We start from the raw sequence: 27751 nt of genomic DNA on the forward strand, positions 1-27751 counted from the left end.
TTTGTTTCTCAACTTGTTTATATGGTAGATTACATTGATGGATTTTTGTAATTTGAGCCATCCCTGCATCCCTGGAATGAAACCTACTTGATCATGGTGGATGAGTTTTCTGATGTGTTCTTGGATCTGATTTGCCAGTATTTTATTGAGTATTTTTGCATCAATGTTCATGGGGGATATTGGTCTGAAGTTCTCTTTCTTAGTTGTGTCTTTGTGTGGCTTGGGTATCAAGGTTATTGAAGCCTCAAAAAATTGGCAATGACCCTTCTGCTTCTATTGCATGTCATACTTTGAGGAGAATTGGTATAAGCTGATCTTTGAATTTCTGGTAGAATTCTGCACTGAGGCCATCTGGCCCTGGGCTTTATTTGGTTGGAAGATTTTGGTGACTGTTTCTATTTCCATAGGGGATATAGGTCTATTTAACTTGCTTATCTGTTTTTTATTTAATTTTGGCAGGTGATACTTATCCAGAAAGTTGTCTATTTTCTTTAAATTTTCGAATTGTGTGGAGTGCAGGTTTTCAAAGTATGACCTGATGAGTCTCTGGAATTCCTCAGAGCCTGTTTTCATTCCCTCCTTTTCATTTCTGATTTTGTTAATTTGCATGTTCACACTCTGCCCTTTGGTGAGTTTAGATAAAAGTTTGTCTATCTTTTTGATTTTCTCAAAGGACCAACTCTTCGTTACATTGATTCTTTGTATTGTTTTACTAGTTTCTACTTTATTGAGTGCAGCCCTCAATTTGATTATTTCCTGGCATCTACTCCTCCTGGTCCAGTTTGCTTCTTTTTGTGCTAGAGCTTTCAGTTGTGCTGTTAATTCTCTGGTGTGACTATTCTCCAGTTTCTTCATGTGGGCACTTAGTGCTATGGACTTTCCTCTTAGCACTGTTTTCAAAGTGTCCCATAAATTTGGGTATGCTGTGTCTTCATTCTCATCGAATTTTAATAAGTCTTTAATTTCTTTTTTTATTTCTGCTGTGACCCAGGGTTAGTGCAATTGTGCATTATTCAATTTCCATGAGTTTGTATGGTTTTTGCAATTTGTGTTGTTTAATTCTAACTTTAAAGCATGGTGGTCTGATAAGATATATGCTTCTTGTACCTTCCTTGGCATGCCTTTCTTTAGATTGGGAAAGATTTCTTCTATGATTTTGTTGAATATTTTTATGCCCCTTTGAGTTGGGTTCCTTCACATTCTTCTATACCTATTATGCTTAGGTTTGGTCTTTTCAAGGTGTTCCATATTTCCTGGATGTTTTGTGTTAAGGATTTGTTGGATTTAAGAGTTTCTTCAGTCAATGAATCTATTTCCCTTAGTGTGTCTTCAACACCTGAGATTGTGTCTTCCATCTCTTGTATTCTGTTGGTTATGCTTGCATCTGTAGTACCGGACCATTTCCCCAGTTTTTCTATTTCCAGTTTTCCTTCAGACTGTGTTTTTTTAATTGTCTCCATGTTAGGTCTCAACCCTTGTACTGTTTGAATTGTTTCTTGTAATTTTTGCTTCATGTTTTCCTCCATTTCTTGTATTTGTTGGATTTATTGTTTTGTTTTTCTTTCCATTTTGTTAAGGGTTTTTTTTTTCTGATATCTTCTTTGAGGGCTTCTATTACTTTTATGACGGTGTTTTTAAGGTCATTCCCTTCATCTGCACTGGGGTGGTCAGGTCTTGCTGGTATAATATCTCTAGACTCTGGTGTTATTATATTTGTTTTTCCGTTGCTGAGTGTGTTCTTATATTGCCTCTTTCCCATCACTTCTTCCAGTGAGTGTAGAAAGAGCCCCTTCCTCTCCTCTGCCCTCTTCCCTGAGTGTGGGCAGTAGTGTACCAGCTCTGTGTGCCGGCTCCTGGTTGCTTGTTCGTCTGTCTGGGGGCAAGTCCACCTGGCTGCAGTCCCCAAGTCAGAGAATCCGAGAGAGGGCAAGCAGGAGAAATTTGTGTCTAAGTTGGGGACCCAGAGCTCACCTCTGCCCTCTGCCCTGAGTGTGGGTGGAAGCCCTTATTAACTTCTTATATCTAATATTTATTTCAAATCAGATTACCCAGTATCTTAGTATTTATTTTCCTGAGTATCTTACTGTTGCTTTCTTACTTAATTTCACTGTGAACAGAGAACTATTATATATAAAATGCCCATCTCTTTAAATATATGGTGTGGCCCATAACATGAATATTGTGGTAAATGTATATCCTGCTTTTGAAAAATGTTTTATGTTGCTGTTTTTGAGTATACAGCTCTGCATCGATTTTATCCTCATGGCCCCTTCTGCTATCCCATGATCTCCTATCTGCACAGAGAATAAAATCAGCGGAGCAGAATTTTCCATATGAAAATCCCCTCTCTCCTCTCCCCTGCTCAGCATGTACTCTAAACCAAATCTCCTTTCAAAATTCCAGTATCTTCAATTAATTGATATTTTCCTTCACAGAAATTGTCGATTTACTAAGGAAAAGAGAGAAAAGATTCTTTTGAGCATGGCAGATTTGGGTGTTTTAGAGATATTTTGTAGTTTTAGATATACATTAGGGTGTTTGAGATATTTGAGGGTTTCAGATGAATTTTGGATATTTTAAAGAGGCTGGAATCTTAAAGTTTTTGACTTTTCAAAGACTGACTTTTTATCCATTTTTTTTTGCAATATTGATACTAATTTCCAAATGTCAGAATATCATTTAATTATTAATATTGATGTTTTGTATCAAGTTTTCAAGTCAACTCAACTGTGCCTATTGAGTTGTTTTTCAACTCACAAACCTAGATATAAATGAGAAGAGGAAAGTTAATACAAAACAGAAAAAAATGATTCCATGAAATTGAACTGAAGCCTAGGGAGGGCCCAAGCTTACTGTTGGAAGTTGTTCAATTGGTCCTGCGTTTTGTAAGAAAGGTGTAGGTAGCCATGAGTAGAAAACCAGTAATTAGTGTTCTTTCTTGGCTTATGCATCAATTTCTGAGACTCCTGGTTCTGTCCTTGACTTCCTACACTGGCTTCACTTAGTGCTAAGTGTGAGGTAAGTATTTTCAGATGAAACTAACCCCTTCCTCTTCAAGTTTCATTTTCTCATGGTGTTTTAACACAATAGAAAAGTTACTTGGACATTCTTTATTTTTCAAAAAAATCAACTACATTTACTGATTCTTTGTGGTTTTATTTATACCTATTTCATTAATTTCAAATCTGATTTTGATAATATCTTATCTCCTGTTTTTGGACTATGATTTTTTTCCTGGTTTTCCACAGTTATTGTATGTATAATTCAGATATCAATTTAAGATGCTTCAAATGTTCTTCTGACTTTTCTCTTAGGACTACCTTCATTGTGTTTCACAGAATTCTTTATGCTGTTTTTAATTTTTATTTAAGTATGAACATTTTAATTTCATTATTTCTTTCTCCCTTAAGCAAATTATGATTGAATAGTTTGCAAATTATGACCCAATTGTTTCATCTCTATGAAACATGATTTCTGTAGTTTCTATTGCTCTTGATACCCACCTTTATTCCACAGTAACCAGATAGAAAGTAAGATGTTATTCAAATTTTCCTGTATTTTTGAGACTTTGTTTGATCTACTGTGTAATTTATTCGAAAGGATGTTCCACAGACTGATATGTATTATTTATTGTTTGGGTGGGTTTTTTCTTAGATATCTGTTACATTCATTTGGTTTATTGTGCCATTTAACTTCATGTTTCTTTATTTAGTTTAGTCATATGGTTAATAAAGTTATACACTATCGCTTTATTGGAGTTAGGCTGTGATTTACATTTAATAGTGTGTTTTTTATGAAATTGAATGCACCTTGTTTGGTTTGTGTATGCTGAGAATTATTGTATCTTCTTGGTGAAGTGTTCCTTTTTTGGGTATGAAGTGACCTTTCTCTTCTGGTTACTTTTCATTTGAAGTATATTTTATCATATGCTAGATGAATCATATCTGCTTGTCTCCTAGGTGACTTACCTCAAAACTTACTTTCTTACCTCTCATCTTTTTTCTTTGTTTAAATTCTTCTCTCATATATTACGTCCTGACTGAATTTTCGCCTCCCATTTACCCATTCTCCAACCCCTCTTCTCTCACACAGATCTACCCTGTCTGTCTCCCCTTGGGAAGAAGCAGGCCTCCCAAAGACATCAACCAAACACGGCATAATATGCTACATAAGACTAGGCACATATCATCGCATCAATGCCAGACAATGTGATCCAGTAGGAGGAAGAGAATCAAATAATCAGGCAAAAGAATCAGAGACAGCTCCCACTGCCATGGTTAGGAGTCCCACAAGAACACAAAGCTGTGCAATCATAACATACATGTAAAGCATCTAGATCATACCTCTACAGGCTTCCTAGTCTCTGCAAGCTCCCATGAATCCCTGCCATTTGATCTTGTGGGCCTTATTCTCATGGTATCCCTGACTCCTGTGGTTCCTCTGATCCTTCCTTCCCCTTCTCTGCAGGATTTCTGAACTCTAACTAATGTTTGGCTGTGGGGTGCTGCTCCCATCAGTTGCGAGATGAAGTCTCTATGGTCTCTTTGTTGCAGATGCTGCTGGGCTCCAGTCCCAGAATACTTTGCAGGCAGGTCAAACTGTTAAGTAGAGGGTTTTGTGGTAGGGTTGGTGTCCCAATCCCTCCACTTGAAACCTTACCTGGTTACAGAAGATGGTATTACTAAGAGCCATTACAAGGCTTACTCTCATAGATTCCATGGAGTTTCCATTGCACTAGGTTTCTACCTCACCCCCAAATGCCTTCCAAATCCCAATCTTTTCTCACAGCATATTCTCCTTCTCTCCACAAAACTTGATTCCTACAGTTTCTAGCCCCATCCCCCTGCCCAGTCCACCTGGAAAATCTGTTTTATTACTCCTTCCCCCATGAAGCCCTCCTTGTTATTTAGCCTATATGGGTCTGTGGCCCTTAGCATAGTTACCATTTAGTTCACAGCCAATAGATGCCTATAAGTGAATTCATACCATTTTTGGTTTTTTTTTTTGGATATGGTTTACCTCACTGAGGATTCCTTTTTTTCAAATTCCATCCATTTGACTGTGAATTTCATGGTTCCATGGTTTTTATCTTCTTTAACCCAAGGTTGTATCCATCATTGATAGTAAGGGTTGTTGAGCAAAAATGCTGAACATTTTTTTAATCTGCTCTCTTAGTTCCTGTATTTTTATCATGGAACTGACACCAGTCAGTTGTTATTGAATGATGTGTTCATCCCTGTCATTTTGCCAATTGTGTGGTGTGTTCTTACACTTCTTGATTAATTGTAGTGGTATTGTTCATTTTCCCCTATGATCTCTTAGATACATTTACCATTTTCTTCAGACTAAAGTATTCCTGTTTGTGTTCTCTGAAGAATTATTTTGGATTGTGTTGTCCTTTCTTTTTTTGAACTAGAATCTGCAAATTTGGAGTCAGTTGGTTGTGTGGGAGGGTGGGTGTGATCTTGATGGCCTGGAAACTGCTTACTTGGTAGAACTGGGACAGGGGAACTAGAGAGGTATGGACTAGGGCTTCATGTTCTGGGGACTACTTATCTATTGGGCATCAGGAACTTTGCAGATCAGCAAAGTTTTGGTTTACTTTTCAGGACCTAAAGCCTGAAATATTATATATAATTAAGTATTTTTCTATGTATGTGTTTAGATGTCTCCAGAAAATATCAACAATGTATAACCTTTAGTTGTTAAATGGGCTTTTAAGTATAGAGAGGACATAATTATATAAGCTTATGAAATTCAATAATTTATTTATAACTGTTTATGCTAGTACATTAATATATTTTGATAACATTTAGCATTCTGTTGTGAAAGTATAAAGATATCAAAAATAAGCTTCTACTAATGGTCATATAGGTACTCTATATATTTTTGTAAATCTCTTCTCCTAGTTGCTGTATTTTTATCATGGAAATTACACCATTCAGTTTTTCATCAATATGACTAATTCTAGTACTAGCATTTTGATGAATGTTTGTTGATACATGGAGGTATGTGTTTATCTTAGGCAATTAACAGTAGTTGGTAGGGATATGACCAAGTGATACAGTGCTTTTGTGGCAGGCACAAGGCATTGTACTTGATTGCTCTCAGTGCAAAAGAAAAAAAAAACAGTAATGATAAGGGAAAGTGTATAGATAGTTCATTATATAATTGCAAAGGACCCTAAAATGTGACACTTTAATCTGAGAGTTACGTTATCAAAATTGCAGGCCTACGCACACCTATTCATTCTTGATCAAGAGTTGAACCACTGAGCAGTGTAGTCTCCAAATTTTTCACAAAGATAATGACTAAAATCTAGTAATTAAGAGTAAGACTTGCACTAGTCAGCACTTAATATAGTTAAGCATTTTTACTTTCTTCATATTATGCAGAATGTAATATTATAGATCTTCACTTGTACTTCCTAAATATTTGGAGAATCTGAGTTATTTTTCTTTAATTGGCAATAACATTTTCTCATCTGTTTTCCAACTGTAATATGTTTTACTGATTTTATATTCCATATATTATCTTGTAATTTCTCATGATTTTATTATCTTTTTATGTAATATGTCTTTTATGTTATCCAAAATTTACATGGTAATTATATCAGTAGTTGTAACATAGTACAAGTGCTAGTAGGAATAATGAACAAGACAGCTTTTGATACAGAAATATGAAAGAACACTGTAAATAGATACAGACTTAATGTCCCTTAAAGACAATAATATTAGTGGTAAGTAAGAGAGCAAAGAAATGAGAGCTAAGTATTTATGAAGTCTAATCAACCAGAGATGCCTTCTTCAGGGATGACGTTTGAATTGGTATCTGAATGATGAGAGCAAGAAACTGGAGGAAGTCATTGAAAATATTCAGATATAAACACAGCATGTACTAAAGGCCAGAAGTACAAACGTATAGAAAACATCAAGGACAAAACAGAGATGGGCCAGTTTAGCAGTGGTGTATGTTAGGTGGAAGATGGTGGTAGCTATGTTCTGTGACGTATAAAACGAAGTACACAAAAGTCTGTGTAACATAAAGAAAAATCAATGTGATGAAAGTGGATGGAAGAATGGTTAATAATTAAAAAAGATAATTAGTAAATATTATTCTAATTAATTAGCTCTGGAAAAGATATAGAAGAAGGTAATCAACCTCATTTTTTCCATATTTTTATTTAAATTTTTACGCATGTCACTTTCAGTTCCCTCTCCCTCCCCTCCTCCCTCACCTCCAATCTTTCTAACCCTTCACCTCCACTCTATCCCCCCTCCACTCGCCAGGGAAGGCAAGGGTCTCCATGTGAGATTTCCCCATGTGTCAAGGCTGAGAGAGCATCCCCCCATGTGGCATGGGCTCCCAGAATCCCTCGGTATGCCAGGAATAAATACTGCTCCAGTCCCCAAGGTACCACAGATTGCCAAGGCCTCCTTTCTGTCACCCAGGTTCGGTGGGAGGATGTCTGGATCAGTCCCATGCTGGCCCCCCAATCATCATTCTGGGGTCCATGTGATGGCCCTTGTTTAGGTCAGCTGCTCCTGTGGGCCTCACCAGCCTGATCCTGATGTACTTGATCATCACTTGGTTATTACTATTAAAATTACCCTTTCCTTGATCATGATTACTATTGCATTCAGCCTCCCCCAGCTTAACATCTGTTCAGGGAAATCTAGCTCCTTTGATTGCAGGATTGATCATATAGCTCAGTAAACATTCTATTTTACATTTAGAAAGAGACTAGAAAAGTACATGAAGGTTTGATCTTACAGGCTCAGTCCATCTTCTATTGTGCACTTAGAAGGAGACTAGAAAATGACATGTTTTTCAGATATGAGTTCCAGTTAACAGTTGGCACTGCAGAATAAATGAAAACATAGGGTTTTAGAGATTAAATGTCATTTTATGACTGTCAGAATAATTAAAAGATAATTTTCCTTTAGACAAAATGGTATTTTTCCTCACTGTCTTCATGTTTTGAGACGATCTTTTAGTCACTTAAGACTAGATCTGTAGGAAGTATTTTTTACCAAGTTGGTGGAGTATGACAATGCCATTTTTTAGTCTCAAGTCTGTAGATTATGTTGGGAATAACTTAAGTATTAAAGTGTTTATTTTTCCCTTAGAATAATATGCAAAAAGGCAACTACAGGAGACTTCTATATTGGGCTGCTAGTGATTTTCTGCAATATATCTGGATTATAATTACTTGAGATTCAACAATGACATCAAACAAAACTAGCACTGTGCATCCAAACATGTGTTTGCAAAATGAACATCATGCTATGCCCTTAAATTCAAAAATAAATTTTCTATCAAATTGGAATTTGCAGAATGATGTAATTATCAGAAATCCAGAAAACTTTGAATTAGCTAAAAATTGGTTTCTTTCAATGCAGAAGGATGCAGTCAAAGAAGTGGAATTTTTTATTCCTTCTAGTCTATATAAATCCCTTATCAGTCCAAAACAGCATTTGATTGATTCAATCATGGAAGAATGTGGAAGATTCAACATTTATTTTTCAAGAAAAAAATCAAGCATTCAAAGAGTCATTATTAGAGGCCCTGCCGAAAATGTGAAAAAGGTGAACAAAAAGTTTCTGCAATTATTAGAAGAAGAGAAAGCCAAGAGTTATTCTGTAACTGTCCCTGTCAAATCAAAATATCACCAGTTTCTCAAGAGTAAAAATGGGGGCAATCTTCCCAATATCTGTATAAAACAGGGGGCACGTGCTGTTTTCCCTACCCCTAAAAATAAGAATCCGGATTTTGTAACAATCATAGGGAAAGAGGAAGATGTTAAAGAAATACAAAAAGAACTGGAGCTTTTGGTAAAAGATTTGGAGTATGTGGTGGAAGATAGCATATTGATAAATCGTAAGTTTCACCATTATTTTGTCATGCGAAGAGACCAGCTTATACGAGAAATGACTGAAGTTTATGCTGGTATAATTATTAACTTTACCTATGAAGGAAAACAGAGCATCAGAGTTACAATGAAAGGAGAAAAAGCTTGTGTTGAAGCAGCAAAGAAACACATTCAACAGATTTTTGAGCCCTTGGGTTCCCACGTCACAACACAATACGTTATTCCTCAGAAGTTCTATACTTTTTTCATGGGACCAATGTATTCCAGAGTCCAGCAAATTGCTAAGGATTATAAAGTTCAACTCACATTCCCAGACAAAGAAAAGCCAACTATGTTTATACATCCAGTGGTTCGGGAAACTGTGAAAGAAAAGGGGGGGAATAACACTAAAGAACTTGCTTTTAGTAACCAAAGGAAATGTAAAACCATATTTGTCTCAGGTCAAATGGAAAATTGCAAAGCAGCCATGGAAGCTCTTGAGTATCTAATTCCAGTCACTGCTGAAGTCCATGTGCCCTCTCATCTACATCCTTATATCATTGGGCACAAAGGAAGTGGGATAAGGAAGCTAATGAGTGAATTTGATGTTCATACTCAGGTATTACAACCTGGAAGCAATTCTGATATTATATCCATAATGGGTCTTGGTGCAAAGGTGGAACAAGCCAAGATTAAATTAGAAAAGCAAATCAATGCTTTAGAAACAAAAATGCAAGATCGTGCACTAAGAAACTTTAAGCTAATGTTTACTCTAGATCCAAAATACCATTCCAAGATCACTGGTCATAAGGGCTTGCTTATTGCTCAGATTTGCACTGAGCATGATGTTACTATCCATTTTCCAAAGAAAGGAAACCGTGAGCTACAAGACCAAATCACAATAACAGGCTATAAAGAGAACACCTTAGCTGCTAAAGATGCAATAATGAGAATGTTGCATAAAATAGAAAAAACAGTTTCTAAGGAAATCCCACTAAACCACCAGGTTCGTGACAGTATTGTTGGGTTTGGTGGAAAATCCATCCATAAAATCATGGATAAATTCCATGTAGACATCAGGCTACCTCCAAAAGGATCCTGGAATCCCAACATCACTGTGATTGGACTCCCTGACAATGTTCAGGAAGCAATTGACCGCATCCTCGAACTTGAGAAGTATTACCTCTCAGCTTTCATAAAATATGACCCTCAGCTGGATAATATTAGGAACAACTGTCTTTATAAAATAGCCATGGAATCATCTAAGTGTTTTGTTAAGAGAGATGTTCCTCGTAATGCCAAAGCCACCCCAAATTCCCCAAATGAGGATTCTGAAGAATTCCCCAAACTGAAACAACAAACACCTAAGGCTCATCCTTGGAGACCATAACAGAAATGATTAGAAAAATAAAAGAAATTGTTACAACCTGCTGACGTGAAAGCTGTATGAAAAATTATTTATTAACTAATGTAGCTACTATATTGTAGTCACATTTCTGTCACCTTTGTATCATATACTTAATGCTTCCAAAATGTGTCCCAGAGAGAAAGGTGTGCTTCCACGTATGCAATATGGACCAACTTGTTTTTTATTTTTACTGTTGATTTGTTCTTGTAACCCCTTTCATGGCACACAGTTTCCATTGTTTTAAACATACTGTATTTTTGCATTCCATGTACACCACAGGCTTCCTAACTTGCATTATGTATCATTGCAACATTTTTCAATTTTATTATGAACCTCAGCAACTGTCACAAGTGAACTACATTTTCATCTTTATCTAAGCAATACTCTGTTTACTTCACAATATAATTGTGATCTGGTTTTTTTCTTGCTTCTTGTTGTATTTGAATTTCTCATTATACATTTCTATAAGGGCCAAGCAGCCTCCCTCCCATTTATCATGGCTTATCGTATGGGAGGAAACAAACTGCAATCAGTGTACTATGTGTTGTGCTGTTGTTTTACTTGCACATTGAAAACAGTGTGTCGGTGGTATTCCAGAGGACCACAGATGCTAAAGAACACCAGACTTTGTTGACTGAATTGTATACTCAGAGAATGGCTTGAGAATTTCACAGTTTTGTTTTGCTTTTTTGATCGATTTTCAGACAAACCTTTTAAAAAGAATCCTAGAGGACAAATGTCAAATCCAAGAACAGACTGTTTTTATCTTCTTTTCTGTGAACTCTTAGGTCTGGTAAAATTTAAGGATGTCAAAGTGTTTTCAGTTTGTAGTTTCTTCTCTTTCTCTTCTTCTTTTTTATTTTTCTTTCTTTTTTTTGCACTAATCACTATATAAAGGGCTATTGCTAAAAAAATATCTGATGTCTGGCATCCAATTTCTTGCCCTTCAGTATTTACCTTATTTAATTTGAATTAATTATCCAAGTCATATGCTCTTTCATTATGGTGTTAGGTTTTTCTTTTGTTTACCATTTATTTTTACACAGGGTTTCATGTAGTCCAGGCCTGCCTCAAACTCCTGCTCCTCTTGTTTCTTCTTCCTAAGTGCTGGAAATACAGACATGTGAAACATAATGTGAATTTTCAGTTTTAATTCTTATTGGCTCATTTTTGCAACCACAAGAAGTGGAGGAGTTCTCAGTATGTTGTCCACATCATTAACAATAGTTGCTATGAGTTTATACTGGTAGATATTACCTTCAATAGATTTTCTTTATCTCTTTAAGAATTACAGGGAAATAGCCTGGTATTTGATCATAATACATGAAGCTTAGCCATTAAGCTTCCACTCAATCTGAGACCTGTATATCCACACTTACAGAAAGTTATGGTCAATATAGGAGATAATTTTTTTTCACTTGAGTATACTGCATAAAAATCAATCATTACTACTAGAAGCAGTTTAAATTACGACACGATAAAATACATTAATAACTCAAGTTGCAATTATTTCAATGCTAAATAATTACCCATTTTATGTTTTGTTTCAAATTATGTTTCAGCAGTTGTTTTGAACAAAGCTGTATTATTCAGGTTTCTCCAAAGAAAGGAAATACAATTTATAGAATGAATATATATCAATGGGGCATTTCTAAGAGTGGCTTCAGGCTGGGGTCCAGCTGAAGTCCAACAATGGTTGTTTCTCAAAGGAAAGACCAAGAATATAGTAGTTGTTCATTTCATGAGACTAAATATCTCAACTGGTCTTCTGTCTACATTTGAACTCTAAAGAAGTAGATGCTAACACCAGTGAAGAAATACCTCAGCAACAGGAACTTGCTAGCAGTAAGGTAAGCAGAAAAAAAAAGTTTCCTTCTTCCATGTTCTTTTGGTATAGACTGCCATCAAAATGTATGGCCCATATTTACGGTGGAGTTTCCCATCTCAATGATGCAATCAGGAAAATTCCTTATAAGCAGCCCGAACTTATTGGGTGTTAGTATCCCAATCTATGGTACATTCCATGGTATTAAAATAGATGGATATATAACACACAAGTATCTGTCTAATGTACATGTATATATGCAGCAACATGTTCTTAATAAAATAGCACAGAAACACACATTTACATTACTATCATTATTTCTGCAACTGATGAAATGGCCTTCACTGGTATATGTAACTTATCCTCTGTAGGGACACTAGCATTCATGAGCATATAGTCCTGGCAGGCCTTACCCTCCTTTCCCATTCCCCCTGTTATCTTATGTGTTTTTGTTTGTTTGTTTTTGAGACAGGGTTTCTCTGTGTAATAGCTGTAGCTGTCCTGAAACTAGCTCTGTAGACCAAGCTGACCTCGAACTCACAGAGAGCCACCTGCCTCTGCCTCCCTAGTTCTTGGATTAATAGACTTGTGCCACCACTGCCAACAGACCAGAATGTATTCTTCAAGCAATCCCTCAAGGTCTATCCCTTATTTGTCTACTTCCTCCTCCCGAGGCTGACTACTGAGGTCCAGCTATGAAAGTATTGAAGTCCAGCAATTAACACTCCCCATTGGCTCACCTAATTATTATGCCCAGTTAATATTAAACACCTTATAATCTGCCATTTCCCTATGGGTCACTTCTATCCAGAGGGAAACCTTGAGTATCTGTTTCAATGGAATGTTTGTTATGGGCAATTCAGATGCTACAAAAATGTCTTCCATGAGAATAAATGGAATATAAAGTTATGTCAATAATCAAATGAATATAGTAGCAACCACACTTTTACAAACCACATAGATGAGCACAACTTCAGTAATAAACTTCTACCTAGGCTCAGGGAATGACAAAACCTCCTCTCCTAGTGCAAACGTTGATAGCATGTACAGAAAGTGTCTATCATAGCTTTCTTCCCCACCCCACACCCTGATATTTACTATCTGCAGACTGCTCCCCTACAAAAACTGCTTTTATAGAGATTAGTTAAACCTGTCTCCTTGATCCAGCTATATACAATAAACCTACCTCTTTGTTTAACTGTAGGCAATAACTCCACGTACTTATTCAGCTGTATGCAGTAACTCCGCCTCCCTGTTCAGCTCTGCATAGTAAACAAACACACTGAATTTCCGGGATGCTTCACTTTCTCCATCAGATATCCTACACTTCCTGATCCTAGCTTTTTTGTGTGTCTCTGTTCGTCTTTTCTTCAATCCATCACTATCCCAGTCAGGTATGTCCATAAGAATGAACAAAGACTAGCAAAGTGGGACCTAAACAGGAGCAGGAACAAGAATGTGGACTCTAGCTACTATGAACTCTTATTGATCCAGCAAAGGAACGTTCGTGAGAGAAGTGTGCTCATACAGGTAAAAGAAGAAATAAGGGAAAATGAAGCAATAAAGGTAAATGATAAAAACAAAGATTAGGGCACAGTGAAACTTTAAACCATAGATATGAGAACTATGGGTAAAATAGAATCTCAGGATAGATAGTTGTATGTTGGAACTTGGGTTCGACTTGGGGAAACCTCAGAAGTGAGGTTGGAGCATTGTAGCATTATCTGTTCATGGACTGTGTTTGAGAACCATGTGTGGGTTTCAGGAACAGGAGCAGTGAATTTGGCTATTAAAATATAATAAATAAATAATAAGAGAAATATGAGGAATGGTAACAAAGCTGAGGAATCCAAGACTGATGCCATATTTGCTTTTCATTTAACTGATTTTTATGTTACATTGGAAAATTCAAGCAGGGTTCAGGTGATGGATATGCAGGCTGCAGGCCTGCCTGTCTGTCCAGATCTGTGGACTACAAGTAGCAGGGGAAAAGCCTACTGTGTCTATGCTTTTTCATCTAGTGCCTTGATCATATCCTTCCACACCTGTTTATATTAACGTGTCCCTTCATTTTCAAGGCACCAATATGTTCCAATAAAAATATTTGTGTCAGGTAAAACACTGCAATATATACAAGATAATTGGGAATTAATTTGGTTCCATCTGCTGGGTACTTGGACCTAACTTGGACCTATGCTAATGATAGTCACCATGTTGTTACATTCTAGAAAATGAAAAATGAAGCTTAAGATCCATTTTTTCTCCTAAAAATATTGCAAAAACCATCTGTATGCCCGCTTGTCTTTCTGCTTCTCTGTTATGATGTAATACAGGGTTATATCTTAAAGCAAGAAGATGCTGGGTTCATAATCTTGAACATTCTAGTGCTAGAAACATGAAGCCAAATAAATTCTCATTCTTATTTAATCACCAATTCTTGGATAGTTTGTTATAAGAACAGAAAATAAATTAAAGTGCCTTACTCTGATATGATTTTAACTGAAAACACATTTTTTCATAAAATATATTCTGATTACAGTTTCCCCTTACCCAACTCCATCTAAAACATCCCCATACTTTCCACCTACCCAAATCCACACCCTGCATTTCTCCTGCTATCATCAGAGTACAGACATATAAAACTATATAATAAATTATAAAATAGAGTAAATTCAAATTTAAATAAATAAATCAGAAAAGCAAACAAACAGAAATAAGTTACTAAAAAATCCTCAAAGAACACATACAGATGTATAACACATACATTTATACAGAGAGAAACCCCATCAAAACAGGAAATCAGAAAAAAATGTATAAGCAAAAGACCTGTACGGTGAAAAATGCCCTGAAAAATGCATTATGAAACAAAAAAACCTCCAAGACTTCCTGGAGTCCATCGTGTGATGGGCATCTACTGATGTGCATAGGATTTGCCCTTGAGTGTGGTTTGTATATGCAATGTGATTAACTTGGAGAAAATTAGTTTTTCATTTACAACTGGTTATCAATTGGAGATAGCTTCCAAGACAGGAACTGGGGAATATGTTCACTTTCCATCTTAGTATTGGGACCCCATCTGCATTAGACCTGTGCAAACACTGTGAGTACTTACAGGTGTCTCTCTGAGTTTACATGTGTGCCAGCCCTTCAGGCCTTATTTCTTTGGTGTCTTCTGTCCCCATTGACTTGTAAAATCTTTCTGCCCCTTCTTCCACAGGGTTCCCTGCACCCTAAGAGGAGGGATTTGGTAGAGAAATCCCATTTATAACCAAATTTTCCAAAGCGTATCTTTTTCTGCACAGTTGTGGGTCTCTGTATTAATTCTCATCTGCTGTATTAACTCAGTCATCTCTGATGATCGTTGAAGAAATCATTGATCTATGAATATATCATAATGTCATTAGAAGTCATTATATTGCTATGTATTCTTAGCAGAACAATAGTATTTGGTTTTATTCTACATCCCTGAACTAACTGGCCACCTGAGCATTTATTGGCTATGTATTCCATCTCATGGAGTAGGACTTAAATACAATAAGATACTAGTTATCTTTAAATGGTAACTTTAAAACACTAAATCTGAATTACAATAAGAGATATACTTTAAGAAAATATGTTCATAGCTCAGCTGAAAATGTATTCTAGCTAAAGATTTCAGAGGGCTTTTGAACAGCAAAAAATGTGAAACTTGGATTTTCAGTACTTTTCTAACATTGATGTATAATTTGCACTTATGAAAATTACCTCCATAATCTAACACTTGAATTAAAAGAATCAGGGAAAAATAGAATCTTAATTCATTGGAAACAATATACAGATACACTTAATTGCATGTAAAAGTGGAGTAGAGAATGGTAAAACGGTCTTTGTTACATTGAGCCACATCCTTATTGTGAGGCATCACTGTAGAAATACAAAAGTTGCCTTACTAGTAAAAACAGAGTTTTAATTCATCTACTCTCCTATACCCAAGCAACTACAGCAAAAACATGAGAAATACAAGTGTCAAGAAAACTATATTCTTACATTTACACAATGGAGTACTATTCAGCAGAAACAAACAATGGAATTTTGAAATTTGCAGGCAAATGGATGGCACTAGAAGAAACCATACTGAGTGAGGTAACCCAGTCACAAAAAGAGAAACATGGTATGTACTCACTCATATATGGATTTTAGATGTGAATCAGGGGAGTGCCAGTCTACAATCCCACTGCCAGAGAGTCTAGGAAACAGAACCTTCATCCAGCGACTGATGAAAGCAGAGGCAGATACCCACAAACACTGAACTGAACTCCTGGAATCCAGTGTCAGAAAGAGAGAACTGATGGTCAAAGGAGTTAATACTGGGCTGGTTTAATGCACAGAGTCAGTTGACCTGAACAAGGGGGAGCTTTTGGACCCCAGATTGATGGCTGTGTGGAAAGCATAGGACTGACCCAGACCCCCTGAATGTGGGTGTCAGAGAAGAGGCCTAGGTAATCTATGGGGCCTTGGGTAGTATTTATCCCTGGCGTACAATAGGCTTTGAGAGTCCATGCGACAATATGGGAGGCTCTGTCAGCCAGGACTCTTGGAGGAGGGTCTAGGTCCTGCCATGGATGAAGTGACAGTCACTGGAGATCTACCTTGGAGGGCCTCACCCTCCCTGGGGATCGGAGAGGAGATTGCATGGGAGACTGGGGAACCTCGTGGGGAGGTTGGGAGAGGGGGTCTGGGAGAAGTGGAGGAAGGGGAGGCTGCGGTTGCGATGTATTCTATGAGAGAAGAATCAATAAAAAAGAATAACCAGGAGAAAAAATAGAAAACCACATTCTAGAAGTTATAGCAGTCGTCAGAACAATGATCAAATTTCATAAAGGTATTGGAACTGTCAAGTAATTTAAAATAGTAAATCAAAACCAAAAAGCAGCCAAACAAACAAAAACAACAGCAAAAAACAAAGCAAAACACAAAATCCTTCAATTAATTAATTTAGACTTTCTACTGCTACAAAGAGACACAATGAACACGGCATTTCTTTTTTAAAATCGTATGCCAAGTTTATCTTTTAATTTTATTATTTACATCCTTGTTGCAGTTACCCTCCCTCCTTTCTTCCCAGTCCCTCTCCCCAAGTCTCCTCTGGTCCCACCTCCCAATCCACTCCTCTTTCATTTCTGTTTAGGAAAGGACAAGTCTTCCATGAGTATCAACAAAACATGGCATATCAAGTAAGCACAGCAACTCTGTTTTTTTTGTTAATTAATTTATTTTTTACATTCTAATCCCAGTTTCCCTCCCTCATATCCTCCCACTCCCTCCACTGCTCCCTTTTCCCTTCTGCTCCATTGAGAGGGTAAGACTTCCCCTACGAAATCTACTAAATGTGTCCTATCATCTAATTGAGGCAGGACCAAGGCACCTTTCCACACCCACACCCCTGTGTCTAGGCTAGGCAAGGTATCTCTCCATATAGAATAGGCATAGGCTCCATTAAGTCAGTTTGCACATTAGTGTTATATCTTGTTCCCACTGCCAGTGGCCTCATATATTGTCCCAGTCACACCATTGCCACCTGTATTAAGGGAGTCTAGTTTGGTCTTAAGTAGGTTATCCATTTGTCAGACCCGTGTCAGTGATCTCTCACTAGCTCAAGTCAGCTTATTCTGTGGGTTTCCCCAACATGGTCTTGACTCCTTTGTTCATGTTTTTGCTCCTCCCTAACTTCAAATGTACTCCAGGAGCTTGATCCATTGGTTAGTTGTGGATTTCTGCATCTGCTTCCATCTGTTTCTGGAACAGGGTTCTAGCTTCTCTGGGTTATAGATTGTAGGCTAGATATCATTTGCTTTATGTATGGTATCCACTTATGAGTGATTACATACTATATTTTACACATATTACTCTCAGTTCCCTTTCCTTCCCCTCATCCCCCGGCCCCCCATTCTTCCTAACCCCCATCCCACCCCATCTACCTTCTGCAAGAGGAACATGAACCAGTTTGCAGACAATAAACAGCATTCCTTCATGGTTCCTGCATTCAGATTCCTTCTTGGGTTTCTGCCCTAACTTCCCTCAGTATTTCACTGTGACCTGGAAGTGTGAGATAAAATATATTCTTTCTCCCTTTTAAGTTGCTTTGGATTTGACGTTTATTACAAGAAAAGAATGAAACAAAGACACCTTTGTTCCAAGACTCTTGTTCCCCTTCTCCCAATACTACCAAAAAAACCTTCTTCACTATTTATCTTACAATTTCTTTATCTGGTGCTAAGTTACAATTATTTATTCTGCAGAAATACTGATACATTTTATTGGATGAATATATATAGAATCTAAGAAATAGTTTTGATGTGTTTTTATTGTTAATAGGCTATTACTTCTAGACCTTGTTAAGTTGGCACAACTTGAAAATTCATGGTGTTTACTAACATATGTATATCCAAATTTCCATTTTTTTTCTATTTTTGAAATTTTGTGTCAAGGTGGTACAAACAAACACATGCCACATCTCACAGGTAGATGTCAGAAGATAACATGCAGTAGTCAACTATATCTTTTGCCCTTGTAGATCCTGGTTATTTAACTCAATTCACCCTCAAACTCAGACTCTAAGAGACTCACCTGACTCTGACTGCCAAGTGCTGGGTTTAAAGATATGTGTCAGCAAACCTGGCCCTAAAATGAAAAATTTTAATGAACATTTAAGAAATATTTATTTGTAGATATTGAACATGTGTCATTATTACCAATATATTCTGCCAATTCTTTTGCTCATTAGCTTTATGGTAACATTTGAGACAATTTTTATCTTTATAAGCTTAAAATGACTATTTTTGAAACATGAATTCTAACATGAAATAATTTCCCTCCTTCTGCCAAATATGTAAATATATAATGCAGTTATCATTTATAACAATATTTAGATTTGTACTTCACCTATAATTTATTTGAAAATGTCATAAATACTGAAGTTTAACTATAATACTAAACAATATTGACTAACTTTGACATCACTCTTCTGCAAAAATGTTAAATTTGTCCTCTAATATATGTTGCTATCAATAAAATAGCCTCAAGAAAAGAGATAATCACTACTACGTTTCATGTTACAATATCTGCGAGAGTACATTTCAGACTGCTATATTTGGAGTTATCAGGAAATCATTTCCACTTTTTTTGTTTGGAATGTGTCTAGAACTTAAGAACTAAATTATTTGAGAGATATGCTAATTTGTTTTATTTAACATGTCTCAATAAATCCTATTATAAGCTATTTCTTCTTTTGCAAACTTATCACCAGATTGCTAACCTTCAAATTTAGAAGCTAATATCAGTAATCATTTCCATGTTAGTTTTAAAAGGAAGTAGTGCTTTAAATTCATGATCAGACGAAATTTATCTACAATCATGACTCAGTAAATGACTAATACAGTGAAAGATTCCATCTATTTCTGTTTAACTGTCATCTATAACTTATTTATAAATGCTCTGGAAAGTTACACTAGAGACTAAATATAAAATATAATGTATTACAAAGTATGCAGTACATATAAAGGTCTAAAATTCCATTTTCATTATTTTTCTTCTCACTTTTATTGATGAATGATGTTACTGTGACTATTGATTAGTGTAACACAATCGATTAGTGTAACACAATCTCCTTTTCTTCTTGAAAGTTCATGGTAGTTAATATATTTTGCATATCCTGATCCAGTGTACTTACTATGACAAACACTAAAAATGTAAATGAAGATCATTTAAAGAGGCTTGATTTCACAGGCCTGGAATCCCAGCACTCTGGAAGGTGACATAGGAAAATAAGAATTTGCAGGCTAGCTTGAGCAATATAGTGAAGCCCTGTCTTAGTAATAATACTTAAAAGAAAGATGTCTACTTAGTTCAATGTCACATATGATATTCCCAGAGATAACAGCTAATGAGACTACCACTCAAATTTATAAATAAAACAACGTGTATTTTCATCTTTCAAATTTTAAAGAGTGATACTGTCATTAGTCAGAGTCTCTCCAATTACAACAGACACCTAGTCTGGCACACATTTTGAGAAACATGGAATATAGGTACTGAAGTAAAATATATCAAGCTGTCATCACCTGTAGAATCTTGATTAATTGGATTAAATTGGTTTTGGTCAGTCAGCATTCCAAGGCATATTTGCAAAATGCAGATGTTCCTGATCTATTTGTCAGGCACTGTGTACCTGGCTTAAAAGAGAAATTCCAGGGGCTGGAGAGATGGCTCAGTGGTTAAGAGAATTGGCTGCTCTTTCATATTTTTTGTTTAGAATGTGTCTAGCAGTTCACAAGTGTCTATAACGCCATTTCCAGAAGATCTGTCACCATCACAGGTATATGTGTAGGCACAAAACCAATGCACATGAAATTTTAAAAGTCGATTCATTGGGTTTATTTTCCCAGCACCCCACTGTCTGTGGCCCACAAACACCCATAAATTAAGGGCCAGGGTATCTGAGGCGCTCCTTTGGCCTCTGAACTCTCAGATAATTTTGAGATGTTCTTTATAGCATTGAAGCCCTATATTTTTTCCAGGTATTCCCATGGAAATTAAGAGGTAGGTAGAATGTGGAAGCAATATAGCCAATTCATAATTACATAACTCTTCTGCTTTTCCAATTTTGATCTCAATATGAAGTAGATAGAGCTTTAATTTTTCTACATGTATGTATGTGAGTTCAAGTGTGTGAGCACGTGTATGCAGGGACATGTGTATGTGTTTTCATATACAAGCCAGAGGTTAATGTTGAGTTATTTGCCAGAACACTTTCCATCTTGCAGATTTGGGCAGGCTCTCTCAGAATTTGTGTCCTTAGTCAGTTTGTCCTTTGTGTCTTGTCTCCACCTCCTGTGCTGGTGGGATTTCAGGAGGCCATCATAACTGCATAGCATTTACAAGGGTACTAGGAATTGAAACATCTGTCCTCACACCCGCATGGTAAGGGCCTTACTAGCTGAGCCATCTCTCTGTACCTGAAAGTGCTTTTTTGTTCCTCTTGAAATAGAAATTATTTTCTTATATTTTTGGTTGTGAGCCTAGCCTTTAATGGCTGAGCTATCCCTGCAGCCCGAAAGAAACTATTTTTCTATGACAATGATAGGTATATTTAATTTATACAAAAGAATCATGTTTACTCTAATCATAAATATCAAAACTTCTGGAGAATCAAATCCATAGAATTGAAAAGCATATATTCTCTAAACTTAAGTTTTATCTTGGCTGTTAGGAATAAAATAGCTTGAACAAAATAAAAATAATATCCCAAAGTGAATGTCATTATATTAAATTTGAAATTCTTAAATATTTTCTACATAGAAAACTACTGTTTAAAATTGAAATTCTGATGAAATTTAATCTTTGTTTTTGGTTTATTTTCATTAATATAGATGTTTAAGGTTTTTTTTTTGTTTTTTGTTTTTACGAGACAGGGTTTCTCTGTATTGTTTTGGAGGCAATTGGTCCAGCCCAGCCTGGAACTCACAGAGATCCGCCTACCTGCCTCCGGAGTGCTGGGATTAAAGGCGTGTGCCACCACCGTCCGCCTGATGTTTAAGTTTTACAGCAAATAATATCCCAGATATATTTTGAACCTATCCATAGAAAGTTCCCTCCCCAATTATCAATACCCCTCAATAGGGGATGCATTTGTTTCAGTTGTCTCTACCGTGTCACATAGTTTACTGAATTGTTTGGCTAAATTTGTAAAATAAGTCTCCTGTGGAAGCATCAAACAGATTATTTTGTTGCTTTGAAAATCAAGTTATGACTGTTTATCCTTCTCTACTTAACATTTAAGTCACGGCAATCTCAAATGTATTAACTGATCAATACATTTGTATTGTCTAAAATCCTATATCATAAAGTTTTATGTAGTCCCTTTATTTCTTACATTTAGATATCTCCATGGTTTGTTATATTATTTTATTAGTGCTAACTAATATTTTGCTGTCAGGATGTATCACACATAATCTGTCCAATTATCTATGGATGGTATATTGGTTTTTTTGAAGTTTAGTTATTACAAAGCTGATTTCAACTATCCATGTACATTTTTTATTTGAACATATTTCTACTTCCTTTGAGTACATACTAAGGGGTATTAATAAGGGTATACTTAGTTTCTACATAATGGCCAAATTGATTTCCAATTAATTATCAGTACCACTTATGTTCCCACTAGCATTAAATGAGAATTCCTGCATCCCCAAATCCTGGCCATCACTTGGTGTTCCAGAGTTTTGACTTTGGCCACTTTAATGAGTACGTGGCAATATATTGTTGTTTATTTTATTTGCATATTCCTAATAACAAATCTTATGATATTTCTTTTTATATACTTTTTGGAAATGTAAATTATTTTTCTTTGAAATTTACATCTCCTTAATGTGCATTAACATTTCTAGTCTCTTGTAATTTCATAACATATTCCCAAGTAGCAGAATATGATATAATTGTTCTTTCTATTCTTTATTCCTTAAACCTGGGGATGTCACTTCAGATTTTCTACTCTTCTTTCCAAAGCACCAAAACATTTGTGTAAATGCTGAAAATATTTAGTCAAAACCAACGCTGATCTTTTTATATATTTTCACATGGTTTCTGAGAAAAAAAGAAACATTTGCTTGAGCCACTATTGTGACGGTGTTTTAAATTTAGCAAATTCAGTTTATTCAAACAAGCTATGGCTAGGTTTTTGGAGGACTGATTGAGCAAAGGGGTCAAGACCATGCTGGGGAAACCCACAAAAACAGCTTACTTGAGCAAGTGGAAGCTCGTGGACTCCAGACAGAGAACTGAGGAACCAGCATGAGACCAAAGGTAGCCCCCTGAATGTGGGTATCAGTTGCGGGGCTTGAGCAGCCTATGGGGCCACTGGCAATGGAACCAGTATTTATCCCTAGTGCACAAACTGGCTCTTTGGAGCCCGTTCCCAATGGAGGGATACTCTCTCAGCCTAGATACATGGGGGAGAAGCTAGGTCCTGCCCCAAATGATGTGGCAGACTTTAATGATCCCCCAAGGGAGGTCATACCCACTCTGAGGAGTGGATGAGCAGGTGGGACAGTGAGCAGGGGTGGGGCGGAAATAGGAGCACAGGAAGAAGAGGGAACTGGTATTGGCATGTAAAATAAGATTGTTTTTAATTTAAATAAAAATTCATTTCAAAAGAAAACCTATAATCGGTCATCAGTACTTGTTTTTCTTTCTTTTTTAATTTAAGTTAGAAGCAAGCTTGTTTTACATATCAATTCCAGCTCCCTCTCCCTCACCTTCTACCCAGCCCCCACCAGGGCCCAAAGTCCCCCACCCAATCTCCACTCTAATTCTCAGGGAGGGTGAGGCCCTTCATGGAGGATCTCCAGAGTCTGTCATTTCATCCATGGCAGGGCCTAGGCCTTCCCCCAAAAGTCCAGGCTGAGAGAGCTTCCCTCATTGTGGGAGGGCAGCCAAAGTCCATTTGTATGCAAGGGATTAAATACTATCCAAGGCCCCATAGATTACCTACACCTCCTCACTGACACCCACCTTCAGTGGGTCTGGGTCAGTCCCATGCTTTCTACACAGCCATCAATATGGGGTCCAAGAACTCCCCTTTGTTCAGGTCAACTTTTTCTGTGGGTTAAACCAACCCAGTATAAACCCCTTTGCTCATCAGTTCTCCCTTTCTGTCATTGGATTCCAGGAGTTCAGTTCAATTTTCCTGTGGGTGTCTGCCTCTGATTTCATCAGTCGCTGGATGAAGTTTTTGTTTTCCAGAATCTCTGACAGTGAGACTGTATGATAGTACTCCCCTGATTCATGTCTAAAATCCATGTATGAGTGAGTACATACCATGCTTTTCTTTTTGTGACTGGGTTACCTCACTCAGGATGGTTTCTTATAGTGCCATCCATTTGCTTGCAAATTTGAAGATTCCTTTGTTTTTTTCCACTGAATAGTACTTCATTGTGAAAATGTACCTCATTTTCTCTATCCACTCTTCAGCTGAGGGGCATCTAGGTTACTTCCAGGTTCTGGCTATTACAAATAATGCTGCTATGAACGTAGTAGAACAGACATCCTTGTTGTATGAACGTGAATCTTTTCAGTATATTCCTAAGAGTGTAGTGGCTGGGTCTTGTTGTAGACTGATTCCAATTTTCCTGAGGAATCTCCATACTGATTTCCAACGTGGTTGTATGAGTCAGCACTCCCACCAGTAGTGAAGGAATGTTCCCTTCTCATCCTCTACAGCATAAACTGTTATTGGAGTTTTGATTTTAGCCATTCTGACAGGAGTATGATGGTATCTCAGAGTTCTTTTGGTTTGTGTTTCCCTGGTGGTAAGCGATGTTGAGCACTTTCTTAAGTGTGTCTCAGTCATTTTAGACTCCTCTACTGAGAATTTTATATTTAGTTCTGTACCCCACCTTTTGATTGGATCCCTTGGTGTTTTGGAGATTTGCTTCCTATGTTTTTTGTAAATTTTGGAGATCAGTCCTCTGTCAGATGTGGTGTAATTGACTATCTTTTTCCAATCTGTGGGTTGCCTTTTTGTCTTGCTGACTGATTCCTTTGCCTTAGAGCAGCTTCTCAGATTCAGGAGGTTCCCATTTATTAATTGTTTATCTCAGTGTCTGTGCTACTGGAGTTATGTTCAGGAAGTGGTCTCCTGTACCAATTCATTCAAGAATACCTCCTACTTTATCTTCTAGCAGGCTCAGTGTGGCTGGATTTATGTTGAGGTCTTTGATCCATTTGGATTTAAGTTTTGGGCATGGTGATACACATGGATCTATCTGTAGTCTTCTACGTGTCAGTGTCCAGTTATGCCAGCAACAGTTGTTGAAAATGCATTTTTTTCCATTGTATAATTTTATCTTCTTTGTCAAAGTCTCATCAGTGTTTTTTAAAAACTTCACTTCCCTATCTGAGTGTATTCAGCATTCTTTCAGGTTTTTGAGTAATACAGGTAGCTACATGATAGCACATATCAAAATTCAAAAATCTAGGCATAATAATAAGTGTAATACAATTCTTTCTGCAAATTTCACTTTCAATTTTGTGAGAATAAGTGATGGGTGACATTGAGGATGGCCTTAGATAGGTATGAAAATGTATCTCATATCTCATTGGTTTACAGAACATTTCTAAATCCATGGTCAGGAATCTCCTACAAAATTGGGATGACTTGAGCAATGAGTTTTCTTTGTGCCTGTAATTACCTCTTAATCCTCTCATTGTTACCCTAAATTGTCATTGCTAGCAAGATGTGGATATAATATACAGATCATTGATTTTTATTTCAACTGTTATCTGGATAATTTAATATTATATGACTGTAGACTGAAATCTGTATGAGAATAACTTTAGCTCAAAATGTACGTACTTTAAAATATGAATGCAGCAGAGCAAATGAATCAGCAATATTTAAAATAAAACTTATCTCTTACCAAAAAGTGTGATCCTATGATCATCACATTATGAACATCATTAAATTTAACTGCTAATAATTATATTCTTCATTGAATTATTCAATAATAATGCAATCTTATTTTTAAAACATATTGTATAATAGAAGTTCAAAGGAGAACATTTCAACCAGAAAATTGTTAGAATATATGGTTCAATACCTATTGAAATCAGGCAATTATACCCTTACAAATTTGTATGTGCATCAATAATATGTTGCTAAAGAGATATGATCACAGAAGTAGCAGTAGAGTAACCTTTTGTTAGTTAAATTGCTGTGCTGTCTTCAAATAAGTAAACTCTACATTATACTCAAATGCCTTGCTTCCAATACTTGCTTCAACTATGAATTCTCTGCTTTATCATTTGTGGTTGATATCTATAAAATGGCATGTATACATAAAACTGTTTTTATTTCTGGTGCTTTAAATTATGAATATAATACCTTTTTCCTTAAAAATTTACTTGGCTGCAAAATTTTCTTTGATTCATTTACTACTCTTCTCAAAACATAGTAATGGAATACTTATTTTGAATAACTCTATAGACATATGCAGCCAGCTAAATACATTAATAATTTTCATACCAATAATGCCTATTATATGTATCCCAATTTCTTCTTTTCTTTCCATTTGTAGTAATTATGTAAAATATTTTGTCTAAATTTGTTCAAAAAATTTCATTTTTCTTTTTTGGTTTTTCGAGAGATGGTTTCTCTGTGGCTGTCCTGGAACTAATTCTTGTAGACCAGGCTCATCTCTAACTCACAGAGTTCTAGGATTAAAGGCCTGCACCACCACTGCCCAACCAAATAAATTTCTTATAATACATTTCAGCTTTTTAAGTCATCCCATATTTCCTCAGGTTAGATGCAGAATCTTGACTGTTCACATCCCTCAGTGACATGAGCACTGCTGCTCAGGAGTGACACTTGGCTGGACTTCAGATGGCATAGTTGACATGCCCCACTTCTTATGATGTATTTCTGTATGTTAATGACTCAGTAGATAGCTACTATATTATTAGAATTGAAAAATAAATATGTATATACTTAATGTGTGCTAGCTAATTTTTTATTATTGGTGAAAGACATATGTTGACTATTTATTGCATATTTTTCATTATGATCAGCTTGGAAAACACTGTGATTCTACACAGAACACATGATGAAGAATTAATTGCTATAATTCATTGAACTTTTTTTCTATTTTGTGACATAAAAAATCAAAATAAGGATATATTCACAATTTTCTACCTCTTGTAGCAATATATTTGAAAATTAACACAAAACCAGGTTTGACATCCTGATAACTACTCAGATTTTGTCTGAATTTTCTCTAACATTTTGTTTCTTATTTAGTCACAAAATTTATCTCCTTTATCAAACCTGTTTATCAGTACTGTAGATTATGTCACTTTAAAATCATGAACATTCCATTGAGTAAAAAATAATGCAGGCAACTATTAACTTCTTGAAAGTAACCATAGCACTCTGACATTACTTTCTTACATATATTCTCCAAGACCTTCAAAATATCATCATTCCACTAATGAGCTTATCCATATGTCAAATAGTACTCTGAGTTACTTCAGTTTATATTAGCTTTCTTCAGAGTCTGGTGAAAACATGCGAAAGTTTGAAGTGGCCTTTTGTTATTTTCTCTTTGGCTATGCTAAGAAGTAACATATTAACAATCCATTATGACTTTAGAGCATTATTTAAGATATGCTTGTTTTCATGATCAGAAAAATAAAGCTATTATTTCTATGGAGAAACAGCTCCATCTAAAGGTGATTATGAATTGTTTTATTTTATATTTTGATTCCAAGTTTCAAAAGTGATTACAAAGAAGATTTTCTTATAGAAGTAAAGCCTTCTTACCTTCAGTGAAAAATGTACATTGCATAAATACTTAAGCAAGCTATGAATGCATGTGTACACACATCTGTAGCTACATCTGTCATGTATCTATCTTGCCTATTCCTCTCAACTGATAAACTGAGCACCTTTTTCCTTGTATTTACCAGACAGAAAATGGACTTTGTAATTACCAAATTTTTATATAGTGCTTGAGCAAAATATGGTGGAGTTTTGAAATAGTGTTTTGCTTTTAATATATATTCAAGTGTCTTGTCATTTTAAATTAGTTTTCTTAGCATTAGAAAAAGAATTATCTCATTATAATTGGTTTTC

General features: G+C 36.1%; 1 protein-coding gene across 1 annotated transcript; it reads left to right on the top strand.

The window, feature by feature from the left end:
* Positions 1-8163: 8163 nt before the first annotated feature.
* LOC101823550 (vigilin-like) lies at positions 8164-10276 on the top strand. The gene has a single exon (XM_040743861.1). It carries the CDS (start codon positions 8226-8228, stop codon positions 10239-10241), a length of 2016 nt encoding a protein of 671 aa, XP_040599795.1. The 5' UTR covers positions 8164-8225; the 3' UTR covers positions 10242-10276.
* The last annotated feature ends 17475 nt before the right edge of the window (positions 10277-27751 follow it).

Source organism: Mesocricetus auratus, unplaced genomic scaffold (assembly GCF_017639785.1).
Source record: "Mesocricetus auratus isolate SY011 unplaced genomic scaffold, BCM_Maur_2.0 Super-Scaffold_100003, whole genome shotgun sequence".
In the NCBI taxonomy this organism is placed as follows: Eukaryota; Metazoa; Chordata; class Mammalia; order Rodentia; family Cricetidae; genus Mesocricetus; species Mesocricetus auratus.

Coding starts and splice junctions, on each gene's coding strand:
- LOC101823550 (XM_040743861.1), top strand. CDS start 8,226: ATGACATCAAACAAAACTAGCACTGTGCATCCAAACATGTGTTTGCAA.